At 57.7% G+C, this 12,486-nt stretch overlaps 1 protein-coding gene across 2 annotated transcripts; it reads left to right on the top strand.

The window, feature by feature from the left end:
* The first annotated feature begins 539 nt into the window (after positions 1-539).
* Erf (ETS2 repressor factor) lies at positions 540-8,069 on the top strand. Of its 2 annotated transcripts, none has more exons than XM_023704506.1 (4): positions 540-600; positions 5,127-5,361; positions 5,682-5,797; positions 5,888-8,069. In XM_023704506.1, the coding sequence occupies exons 2-4, from the start codon at positions 5,330-5,332 to the stop codon at positions 7,168-7,170; spliced, it is 1,431 nt and encodes a 476-aa protein (XP_023560274.1). In that variant the 5' UTR covers positions 540-600; positions 5,127-5,329; the 3' UTR covers positions 7,171-8,069. The 2 variants fall into 2 exon arrangements, with proteins under 2 accessions (XP_023560274.1, XP_004644425.1); XM_004644368.2 differs by having other exon boundaries at positions 546-727; positions 5,888-8,058.
* Positions 8,070-12,486: the final 4,417 nt, after the last annotated feature.

Here is a 12,486-nt window from a genome sequence, read left to right as displayed (position 1 = left end):
CCCATTTCAGTCCACCCCTGGACAGCTGCCCCCAACCAGGCTCTTGGTGGTAGTGGGGTAAGGCCAGACTAAGAAATGCTGCGGTCTTGACCACCCTCCAAGGTCCAGATTACGCCCCCTTGCCCAAAATATTCTGCCTCCTCCCCAAAGGTCGGTGCCCTTCCTCACAAGTTTCTGACCCCACTCAGAGGGTGTCTGCCTCCCCACAACGCCCCCCAGATTCCCAAAGGAAATTCTGGAGCTCTCGGTGGCCAGAAAAGGAGGGGAGGGGCAGTTAGCAAATACTGAGGACTTAAGTTATCTGCAGACTCAAAGCCTCGGAGAAAGGTCATGACCCCTAGGACCCGGTCCCCTCCAGGCCCTCTCCTTCCTCTCTCCCCCGCCGCGCGGCCCCTTTAAGCCCAGAGCCGGCGGGTCCTCAGTGGCTGCGAGCCGGCAAGCGTGTGTGTGAGTGCGCTGGGAGGGGGCGGGCGCAGTGTCTCCATGGCGACGCGGCGGTGACGTCGCCGGCCGGGGGGCGTGGGCGTCCCGGCCCCGGAGTGCGATATTAACCCGGGAGGCGGCGGCGGGGAGGGGAGAGGCTCTGAGAGGCGAGGCCGGGTGAGGCGGAGAGGGCGGCCCGTCGGGCGCGGGACGGGACTGGGCAGCGCGGGCGCCGGGAGCCGCGGCCCGAAGTCGGGGCGCTTCGCCCCGGGCCCCCCCAGCATGAAGACCCCGGCGGACACAGGTGGGGGCGGGGGCCGCACGTGTGGGGGACTTGTTGCCCCAGGGAACCGGGCAGAAAAACTTTGGGGGGGGCCGAAAGGGTGAAGGGTAGCTCGAGTGATCCCTAGTTCTGGGGGACCCCCAAGCACTCGAGACCTGTTGCTTCTCACGGCGCGAGCGGGGGTGCTGCCTGGGACCCCCAGCTCATGGCTCCGGTCAGAGTGGTGTGGGTGCTGCGGGTCCTAGTCTTCTCTCCCTGTCCGGTCCACGAAAGGTGGGCTCTCTCCCACTCCCGGGATCACGCGAGTGGTAGGGTCCCTCCCTGCCGCTCTGTCACGTTGCACTCTGAGGGCCGGGACGTGTGCGGGGCGGGGGGGGCCTGTCCAGGGGGCCCGCTGTCCGCAGCTCAGCGCTGCGTGGTCCGAACCGTGACCTTCACGGCAGCGCGTGCCCCGCACCGATTTAGAGGTGAATACGGGACGGCCTCTAGGAGGGCGTGAATGGGGAACCCGGGACTCGGGGTCCGGGCTGCGCCGCCCCTCCCCCGCCTGTCTCCGCCGGCTCCTCGCTCCCCCGCCCTCACCGAGTCGCAAAGTTCCAAAGCGCAGCCCGAACGTTCGAAAAAGGAACTTTTTGTTTCCGACCTTAGAACGCGCGGCTTTAAGGTGGCTCCAGGGAGACCTAGGTACCTCCGTCCCGCCCCGCCAGAGGCCGGGGTTTGAGGAGCGTGGGGAGGGGGGGACGCAGAAAGTACCCCCCTCGCCTCCCCTCCCAGATCCAGCCCTTCTTTTTCTGTGGGCCGTCTTTTCCCTCTGCTTCTCTTCCCCGCCAACTTGCTCCTCCTTAAGGGGCCAAGGTTCCCCTCCCCCCTCGACCAGCGGGCGGGGGGCAGTGGGATTAACCCCCCTCCCACTCGGACTTTCCCCCCTCCCCTCTCCTGCCGCCCCCGGGCTCGCGCGGGCTGGACTTTGCGCTGGAGCGCGCGGGGGGAGGGGTCCTAGCCGCCCCCTGCCCGTCTACCCTGTCGGAATCCGGCCCGGGGCGGGACGGGGGAGGGGGAAGGGGGCCGGGCGCCGGGCGCCGCTGTTCAAACTTGTTTCCTTCCCCCGGCGGCGGCCGCGGCTGGGACTTCTGTGTGCGGGTGTGTGCCCCGACCGGCCCACCCCACCCCACCCCACCCCACCCCAGTCCAGCCCCTGCTCGGCGGGTGGGGGCGGCTCTTAAAGGGCTCCGTGCCTGGGGATTGGGGCCGAAGAGGGGTTTTGGGGTGGGCAGGGTGCTAAGTGCTGTAGGGTCAGTCACGTGCGTCGCACATACTCCTGGGCTCCCACAGGCTCCTATAGGCTTCTGGGCCGCACAGCCCTGGGGGCAACAGAAGCCTACCCTCCCCAGGGGAGGGGTCAGAGGTGCCCCGCCTCATCTTCCCTTCCAGCTATGGGCCCTAGTCCGATCAGACCGGCTGGGTTGCTCCCCCAACACTGGGGTCGGAGGTGTGTGTGTGTGTTCGTTCGTTTATGTTCTCAGGTTGAGGGAAGCAAGGGGGATGGAAGGACCTCTGAAAGGCCTCCAGATCCGTCTGTCTTTTCCTCCGCCCGCAGCTATATGCCCCTCCATCCGATCCTCCATCCCGGCCTCTCTCTTCTGTGCCGTGGCTGCTTCCCACTTCCTGTTTTCTTCCCGGCTCTGGCGCCATCGAGGGCTGCCTGCAGTGGGGGAGGTGATGGGGCCCCCATGGAGGCCAGCATGTTCTTCCTCTACCAACACCCAAAGTCCCTTTTAAAAAGTTTGGGCAGTTACGTGAAGTTGGGGTTCCCAGGAGTTGTGCCCCCACCCAGGTTTGTGCTGTCTGAGAGAATTCCTACTCCATCTCTGTAGGTTCCAGGTGTGCTTGCCTTCTGGGACCCAGCCATCCCAAGCCCTTCCTGTCTGTCTGCTGCCACCTCTACACCCTGTCTGTGTTTCCTGAATCCCTGTCTCAGTACAGCTGCTCTCCTTTTACCTGAAGCACTGGTCCCCTGCTGTAGGAGACTTGCACCCCCAAGCTTTCTTAGTGCAGGGCTGGTGTTTCCCTGGTATAAGCACGTGGGTTCATGCACAACACACACACACACATGCTCCCCTTGCCCGTGCCTGGCTCCTGGCTCCAAGGCCTGGGGAACAGAGCCCCATTGAGACACCCTGACGTCACCCCCCTTTATGCTCCCCCCAAAGCCAGGAACAGGCCCTCATGTATGCTGTGTCTGATGAGGGAAGCCGTCATTGGGGTGGGCCTGGGTGTGGGTAAGGGTCCCTACCAAGAGTGGCAACCACTGTCCAGGCCCTAGGGGATGCTGCTCAGGGAAGGGGGTTAACAAGGGTGCCTGGGACAGCTCCCAGAACGTGGCTTGAGGCCTTCCCAGAGCCCCCCCACCTCCTTTCCGAGTTCCCTTTGTGTTGGATGTAGTCTCTCTCACTCCCTCTCTTCTGCAAAGTTTATTTTTAGCCTCCTGCTCCCCCGCTCCCAGGACTGTCGCTGCACACGTTGCCTGGTTACGGGGACATGGAGGCTGGGGCGGGTGGGCTGGGAAGGGTGGCTTTAATTTTGGGGGGAGGGTGGAAGTCAGTACACCCCTCCACCCCCAGACTGATGTCTCAGGGGCTTCAGCCCCCCTCCTGGGTCTGGGAGCCAGAATGGGGCTGAAGTGGGAGTAGCATGGAGCTTGTTTCCCTGAGAGGTGCCAGGAGCTTCTTTGAGGGGGTTCCGGGATACATGCAGCTTGTGGTCTGATTACCTGAGTTCCTAAAGACCTTTGGGCTCCCGAAGACCTCTTGTCCCCATGGGTGACCCTGGATGTCCTTTTTCTTAGGCAAGAGGAGGGAAATGGGATGAGCATCTGAATTCCTATGGGGCATGGGACTGTAGATGCCTAGGTTCCTGGAAAGGGTGGTTAGGGGCTGGCACTGCCAAAAGGAGCAGGGCTGCTGGTGCAGCACTCTGGACCTGAACAGCTGGAGGTCATATTCCTGGAACCCTGGGCGCTGCTTTGAGGCCTGGATTTCTGAATGGGGCAGGGACTAGGTGAGGAATTCATACTGGCCTTCCCCATTTCACTGGGACTAGGGGCCAGGGGCCTGGGTCCGTGGGGGGGGGGCACAGTGAGCTCTGGATTTAGAGAGAATAGTCCTAGTGGGAGCAGAGATCTATCTACCTGATCTCTGATAAAAAAAATTACTGATCTGTGTTCCCTAGGGGAAGGATCCCCTGTTGGATTCCAGAATTGGGTGGAGTCATTGGGGAGGCTCAGTCTTGCTTAGAAGCCTGGTTGGTACCTGCTTGAGCTTCGGTCCACGGAGGGAAACTGACCCCAGCAGCCTGATTGGGCCTTGGGACCCTATCCATCTTGAGCCATCTACCTTGGCCTTTTCTCTCTAGAGGCTCTAGGGCCCCTGCCCTGCCTCTCCCTCCCTCTCTTCCTCCCCTTTCCCTCCTCCCACCCCTCCATTACCGGCTGCCTAGTGCTGAATTATTGATGGCCCCTGATTACCCGGGGGTTTGGGAAATGACAACAACCGCAGCCCCCCCAGGCTCCCCACCCCCTCCAGGGACCAGCCAGCCCACCACCAACCTCTACCCAAGGTTAATGCTGGGGGCGGGTGGCCCGCCGGGCAGGTGGGCAGGGAAGAAGCTGAGGATGAGAAGGCAGAAGTGGGAAGAGTGTGACTGCTTCAGTGTGCTCATGCTGTCTCTGCTGGGGCTGGGCTGGCCTGGATGCCTGGGGCTGGGGAGGGCAGTGCCACTCAGAGGGTCCGGGGCCTGGGGGGGCCCTCGCAGACAGTCTGAGTTTCACTCTCCAGGGAAGACAGAAGCCTCTGTGTGTGCAAGCGCTGACCTCATCGTGAAGCAGCCACCCCACCCCTCTTGGTCCTTTTAAGAAGGGAAAAAGAATCCTAGTTCTGCAATGGGAGTAGGGGCTGTTAGGTCTTGGGGGGCAGGTAGTGTATATTCCTAAGGATGGGACCAGAGGAGCTTGGGGGAGTGCTATTGGTTCTGATTGGAAGTGAGGATAGACAGGGGGCTATGCCCCAATCTGGCTGGCCATGTGTGCCCTTTCCTGCCCCTCCCCCTCTGGCAGCCCTGCCCGCCAGCCTGGCTTGGTGCCTGGCCCCCTGGCACTGGCCCCGGGACCCGCCGCCGACGGTTTCCTGTTTCTCCCGGTGTCGCTGGAGCAGGCTCCAGCTTCCCCTCCCCCTCCCCCCAGTTCCTGTCTAGCCCCCTCACATAGACACACACTGTCTCCCTCTAACTCAAGCCATCACTTGGATGAGGGGAGAAGGCTTTCCCCTCGGTGAGGGTGGGATAGGAGGTGTGGACCCTGGGATGTAGCCCATAGCTCCTGACTTGGCACCCTGAACCCCGGCCACTCCCTACCTCCTGTCCCCAGGGTTTGCCTTCCCGGATTGGGCCTACAAGCCGGAGTCGTCCCCTGGCTCGAGGCAGATCCAGCTGTGGCACTTTATCCTGGAGCTGCTGCGAAAGGAGGAGTACCAGGGCGTCATCGCCTGGCAGGGGGACTACGGGGAGTTCGTCATCAAGGACCCGGACGAGGTGGCCCGGCTGTGGGGCGTCCGCAAGTGCAAGCCCCAGATGAACTATGACAAGCTGAGCCGGGCCCTGCGGTGAGGAGGGTGTTGCTGTGTGTGGGCCCTAGGCACATGACAACCCCTGCCAATCGGGAGGCCCTTGACCCATGGGAACGGGCTTTGGGTTTGACTCCTGCCTCTGCAAGGTTCTAGCTGTACAACTGGGCAAGCTGTAGTGTTTTCTGAGACCAGTGGTAACAGAGGTGTCCTAGAGAATATTTGATTTTTCCCATGTGGTCTATGTTTCTCTGGTTCTCTTGTGAGCAGTGCTCATTTAGTGTCCAGGTCAGTAGTCTGACCAGGTCTGAGTCCCCAGGAATAGAGTGACCATCCCAACTGTGATTCTACATCCACAGCTATTACTACAATAAACGCATCCTGCACAAGACCAAGGGGAAACGGTTCACGTACAAGTTCAACTTCAACAAACTGGTGCTGGTTAATTACCCGTTCATTGATGTGGGGTTGGCTGGTGAGTATTGGGGATGGGTGACCCCTTGGAGGAGAGGGTTTATCCTCCTAAGGTGGGCCAAAGGTCTTGACATCAAGTCTCTGCTTTTAGGGGGCGCAGTGCCACAGAGTGCCCCTCCAGTGCCGTCTGGTGGAAGCCACTTCCGCTTCCCTCCTTCAACGCCCTCTGAGGTGCTGTCTCCCACCGAGGACCCCCGCTCACCACCAGCCTGCTCATCATCTTCCTCCTCCCTCTTTTCCGCCGTGGTAGCCCGCCGTCTGGGTCGTGGCTCAGTCAGTGACTGTAGCGATGGCACGTCAGAGCTGGAGGAGCCACTGGGAGAGGACCCCCGGGCACGACCACCCGGCCCTCCAGAGCTGGGTGCCTTCCGAGGGCCCCCACTCGCCCGCCTGCCCCACGACCCTGGCGTCTTCCGTGTCTATCCCAGGCCCCGGGGTGGCCCTGAACCCCTCAGTCCTTTTCCTGTGTCGCCTCTGGCCGGGCCTGGCTCCCTGCTACCCCCTCAGCTCTCACCAGCCCTGCCCATGACACCCACCCACCTGGCCTACACACCCTCCCCCACACTGAGTCCCATGTACCCCAGTGGTGGTGGTGGTCCTAGCGGCTCAGGGGGAGGCTCACACTTTTCCTTCAGTCCTGAGGACATGAAACGGTACCTGCAGGCCCACACCCAAAGCGTCTACAACTACCACCTCAGCCCCCGCGCCTTCCTGCATTACCCTGGGCTAGTGGTGCCCCAGCCCCAGCGCCCTGACAAGTGCCCGCTGCCGCCCATGGCACCTGAGACCCCACCGGTCCAGTCCTCGGCTTCGTCCTCCTCTTCTTCCTCCTCTTCCCCGTTCAAGTTTAAGCTGCAGCCACCCCCACTAGGACGCCGGCAGCGGGCAGCTGGAGAGAAGGCTCCAGGAGGTGCCGACAAGAGCAGCAGTGGCAGTGCGGGCGGGCTGGCTGAGGGGGCAGGGGCGTTGGTCCCACCGCCTCCACCGCCACCACCACAGATCAAAGTGGAGCCTATCTCTGAAGGTGAATCCGAGGAGGTGGAGGTGACTGACATCAGTGATGAGGATGAGGAAGATGGGGAGGTGTTCAAGACACCCCGTGCCCCGCCTGCACCCCCCAAGCCGGAGCCTGGCGAGGCACCTGGGGCGGCCCAGTGTATGCCCCTCAAACTGCGTTTTAAGCGGCGCTGGAGTGAAGACTGTCGCCTGGAGGGGGGTGGGGCCCCCCCTGGGGGCCTTGAGGATGAGGGTGAGGACAAGAAGGTGCGAGGGGAAGGCCCTGGGGAGGCTGGGGGACCCCTCACCCCAAGACGGGTGAGCTCTGACCTCCAGCATGCCACAGCCCAGCTTTCCCTGGAGCACCGAGATTCCTGAGGGCTGTGGTCAGGGGGCCCAGGTTACCCCCACTCCCCATGCTTCTTTTGCTGCCTTAACCCCTCAGAGCCTTGGAGGTGAGGGCAGCTCTTTAGTCTCCTTCCTGCCTCCTACCTTTCCCTCCCCACATTTTGTATAAAACTTTTTTTTTTTTAAATTTTTGTTTTTAATGCTGGGGGTGGGTGGGTGCCCAGGGCTGGGAGCTGTGCCCTGTCTCTGGGTTTCTAAGCTCGGGGTAAAATGGTGGTGGGAGGAGGGTGGGGGCAGTTAAGGGGGCCACCTCCATCTGGGGAATTTATATTTGAATGAGGCTTTGGCCTCAACACCCAGGAACTTTTTTATTACAATCTCTTAGGAAGTAAAGCCTTGTCTCCCTCCCTGTTCTCTGCCTCTTGTACCTCTTCTCCACTCCACCTTCCCCAGTCACCTTCACTCCCATCCCTGCCTTCCTTGCCCCTTAAGGGGCCATGAGTGCCTGGGTTTTTCATACCCTACAAGGTTGCAGCAGGGGAAGGACAATGTTATGATGAACCAAAAATTTAGTGGTAGGGGGTGTGTGTGGCGGGGGGAGAAGAGGGTGAGGGGTGCCACCCATGGGCCACAAATCTCTTACAAGTGCCTGCTCTCCCTCTCCCACTCCTCACCCCAGCATCAGTCTACCCTTTCACCCCCAGCTGCTCCGAGGACTGGCCCATGGGCAGGTGGATGGGGGATGGGAAGGGGGTGCCCTGAAACCAAACTGGAAGCCCCCTCTGCCTCCCAGCTGGGGTCCCTGGGGTGGGGTGGGGGGCTGTGGTCAAGCCTTATTCTGTATGGGGAATGGAGGGTGGGTCGGGAAGTAGAGGGACGCTGGAGAATGTATTCAAAACAATAAAACTTTGGACCTTTGCATGCGGTGATGTGTCCTAGGGCATGGGTGCAGGCCCCCAACCTTTGCTTCACTGTGAAGAACAGGCCTAGACCAACCCGCACCCCAGTGGGGTTGTGGCTAGAGTGCCAACTCAAATCACTGCCTGAGTCGGGCATGCCTATATCCCAGTCTCACTGGGAGGCTGAGGCAGTAGTATTAAGTTTGAGGCCAATCTAGGCAATCTAGGCCCTGGCTTAAAATTAAAAGGGCTGGTACACTGTGTCTTAAGTTTAATTCCTAGTACTAGAGGGGAGGGAAAAATCGGGTCAGGAAAATGATCCCAGCCATAGGTGTCACAGATCCCAGAGCTTGAAAGTAAGATATGGAGGCAGGGGAGGGGGAGATGGCTCGGAATAAGTGCTTGCCTGGCAAGTGCAAGGGCCTGAATTCTATCCCTGGTTCTGCCAAAAAACCCCAGTTTTGGCCCTACTCCGGTATACTTGACTTCTCTATTCTGTTAGGATCTGCTTGTCCTTGGAATCCCTCTAGGACCTTCACCCACCATCGCGTTGTATTTGGTGCTCTGCCTGAAATACCTACCTTCTCTAGTTGTTTTCTAGCCATACCCGGGGTACCCAGTGAAGACCAAGAGCTTGCTTTTTTTTTGTGCCAGGAATTAACTCAGGAAAAATAAATAAAAAACTATAACTCAGGACCTTGTGCTTGCCAGGCAGGTGCTGTGCTGCGAGAGGCTATATATCCTGGGTCCATTTTTTTTTTTTTTTTTTTTGCTTTTTTCATCCTAACCCAGATTGCTTAATTTAGGATTCTCTTACACTGGGAATCCTTTGGAAACTTGTTTGCAGTGTCTCGTGAAATGTAGACCTCTTAAATGATTTTTTTTTTTTTTCAGTCCAGCCAGGAAGTTAAGGATCTAGCAAGGTCCCCGGCTAACAAGTTGAGAAGGCTCTAGCTCATCATAGTATCAACTGACCTATGTGCCAAGTTAGGAGCTGTGGTGTTTTAGCTCCTTTATCATCCCAGAAGGAAGAGCAATGGACTCAAATACCTAAGGCCCTAAATGTGAGCCGGGACTTGAAATGGGGTTTGTCTCTGAAGTCCTTGTTCTTTCAACGACTCCTGGATTTTCCTTTCTAAAGCCAAGATGGCTGGGTCTAGATCAGGGTCTCAATCATACGATCTGAGAGATGAACTCAAAAACTAGAAGTCCAGATGCAGAGTGGAATTGGGGATGAAAGAATCCAGAGGAATGCAGGCTGGAATTGCCCTCAAGAGACTAGTCCATCCCAAGCAGTGCAGGTGAGGTGCCTGAGGCCCAGAAAGGGGAAGGACCCTAAGGCCATCCAGCTGCTTGCTGAGAGATGGGGTGGTAATTGAGGGCTCAGGGATGGTTTAGTCCCCTACACCATGAAACACCACCCTTTTCAACCCTGAGGGGTAAGGAAAGTTGACTGGCAACTGCTACCCACTCACGCTTGAATCTCAGCTTGTGCCAGTCCTGGGTGGGTGGTTTCGGGTGACCCTGTCAATTGACAGTGATTTAGGGCTGGAGTACTGGCTGGAAACAGAGGCTCCACGGCAGCCTTCGGGCAACTGCTCCCTGTCCTGGGTGATGTAAGTCATTCCCTGGGGTGGGGGCCACCAGGCTATTTCTGGAAGTTGGGATGAGGCATAGTTCCTGGCAACATAGATGCAGCTGAGTAGATAGTGGGGTGATAGCGAAAGGCGATGTTGTCACTGGCAGGAGGAAAGCAAGACCCCACTTAGGAGCTGATTAGTAGCCTGAAGCTGGACTTCTAACATCTTCAAAGTGCCTCTAACCACCATCATTTCTAAGTGCTCACCTCCAGAACTGCTCTCCCGGGTCAGTTGACCGCAGTGTCACAAACTTGTTGCCCCACATTCTGTGTGGGATGTCACAGGTGGCATGTGGCCCTGAGGACTCCAGCCACTCCCCCAGTCTTTAATTGCCCACCTAAGTCCATTTCCAAGCCTGAAATGTTTCTGCAAGAAGGTATCATTGGTCCTGCCCGTGTCCTGTGAAATCCTTGCTTTGTAAGTCTCTCAAAGACACTTCAAAGATTATTTTGGCACTTCTGGACCTGTGGCCCTTCATCTACAAAGCGCCTTGGAAGTCTCTTCCTACAGCTTCTCAGTCATCCCTCACCCGTTCAGGTTGCTCAAAGAGCTCCTTAGGCACCAGTAATTTATCGGTCTCCCACAGACCTTTTACAGGGATCCTAAATCCACTTGAACTTCGCTACTGATCCTCATTGTCATTCCCAAGTGCCTATGGCCCATCAAAAACTCTACCTTTTATAGATTTCTCTCAGCCCTTCCAGACATTAGGGCCTTCTTAGAGACTGACAGCCTTTCCAATCGCTCCTCTACAAATATTCTCCCCTGCTACACACAGCCTGTTAAGATTCCCTCAGACTGTGGCTCACAAACTCATCCTGACCTCAATCTGCTCGAGGCGCGGACCCACGTGGCTCTTTGCTACCTTTGTTCCACGGGTTCTAGAGGTTAACTAACCCTCTGTCTTTCGCCCGGATCTGCCGCCCTTGTGAGGCTTATTGACCCCTTCTGTGATGCCCTAGTAGACCTTGGGATCTGACTCAGTTTACATTTCATCTCAGAGGTGCCGTCAGAGGGCAGCAGCTACCTTTTGTCTGGGCAACTACAGGTCCCAGAAGCACCCGCTCCGAGCTGTGCGTAATACGTCCGCAGGTTTTGTGAAGAGAGCGCAAGTGTATCGAGCTTTGCATCCTAGATAACATAGACCAAAAGGGGTTTAACGTTACCGTCTGCCTTTGTGTCCGCGGGAAATTGGAGTCAGGAGCAGACCGATCAGATAGGACTTTTTAAACTTTCAGAGGGAGCAGGACAACTAGTATGAACACAAATTCAGATTAAAATGAAGTCCAGAAACTCCATTTCCCACCATTCTCGAGGCGGGACAACCTGAGAGTGCTTTCTTTTCAGCGTTTCGGGGCGGTGCTGGGGCGGGGCGGTGGGGATTGGGAGTGGATGTCGACATAGAACTCTGTTTCCCAGAGTCCTTTGGGGGCTGCTCTTCTTCCGGCTGTTAACTGATAAACGGGGCGACTCGTTTTGCGCACAAACCTGAGAGGCTACTTGTTGTAACCGGGTTTACTTAGAGCACTTAAGCGCAACGATGCAGAAAACTGAATGAGGGTTGAAAAACAGAAATTCCTTCTCTATCTGACCTTTCTGGTGCTACTGACATTGCTAGAAAAAGCTAGATTGTAACTGAAGACAGGTGCTCAGAAAAACCACTGGGGACTGTGTTATTCAAACCTTTCGCAGGGATAGGCAGAAGGTGTTTTTTTTCTCCCTGCTAGGTGATTACCTGAAATTTAAATGTACCTTAACTTTTACCCCAGCATTCACTGATTGTGTTCATTCATTGGATCAGGGGGCGAAGGCAGAGGCATGGAAACTACCCAGGGAACCTCTGTCAATCTTTCACACGCCACCAAAGGTACCTATTGGACTTCACTTCCCAGAAATCCTCTGAGTATAGTTTCACAAAGGGTCAGGAGCCTTTCTCGACTGTTCCCAGCGTGCTTTGGGCTGGTGACAGAGCCCGCCTCCTCTTTTAATTGGGACCCGGCTTTGAACTCCATTTCCCAGATGAAACCAGGGCTTGCTGTAGCAACTACGTGGAAGCCTGGGTGTCGACTATATTTCCCGGCAGGGAATGCGGCTTCGAGTATTATAGGGTAGGTGAAGCGCGATGTCTATTCCACTTACTGGCCTATTTCTGGAACTGCGATATACATTTGGGTTTTTGAGTACCACCCAGGACTCCATTTCCCGGCGTGCTTTGGAAGTCGCTTTACACCTGCAATGCGGCGAGGGTGTGGCCACGACTGCATTTCCCAGTTTACCCCACGGCCCGAGATCTAGGTATTTAAGGACCCCCTCCCCTCCCCCCCATATCCCGAAGTGCACCTGGTGTCGGGAGTTACACAGTCAAAAGACAGAGCAATTGGACTCTTATTTCCCGGCATGCATGAAGGCCTACACAGCTCAGAGATGGAGTGGCTGTGATTACATTTCTGAGGCAAACTTAGAAGCTTGCCGTTGCTGTAGAGAAATGAGTGTGTGGATCTCACTCTTTTCTAAAGTGCCTCAGGAGTTCTCCCTCGGCACAGTAGGCTCACGGATTACCCAGGACTCTATTTCCCGACGTACAGCGCGAACCGTCGTCTCCTCTTAGGCCTTTGATGACTCCATTTCCCAGCGTGCCGCGCGGGCCTCTGTGCGGACCGAGGGCGGTGCCGACGCCAGGCGGACTGCATCTCCCGGCGTGCCCCGCGGCGGGCGCTGGGCCGGAGCTGGAGCCCGAGCGGCGCGGCCTGGAAGAGGCCGTAGCCCGGGGGAGGAGGAGGCGGCGGCAGCGGCAGCGGCAGCGGCGG

The sequence above is a fragment of the Octodon degus genome, unplaced genomic scaffold (assembly GCF_000260255.1).
Source record: "Octodon degus isolate 3935 unplaced genomic scaffold, OctDeg1.0 scaffold00197, whole genome shotgun sequence".
NCBI lineage: Eukaryota > Metazoa > Chordata > Mammalia > Rodentia > Octodontidae > Octodon > Octodon degus.
The sequence above is the reverse complement of the archived record's forward strand: the minus strand, read 5'-3'. Positions and strand labels throughout refer to the sequence as shown.

Coding starts and splice junctions, on each gene's coding strand:
- Erf (XM_004644368.2), top strand. CDS start 706: ATGAAGACCCCGGCGGACACAG. Junction 728..5,126: donor GAAGACCCCGGCGGACACAG/GTGGGGGCGGGG, acceptor TCCTGTCCCCAG/GGTTTGCCTTCCCGGATTGG. Junction 5,362..5,681: donor AAGCTGAGCCGGGCCCTGCG/GTGAGGAGGGTG, acceptor CTACATCCACAG/CTATTACTACAATAAACGCA.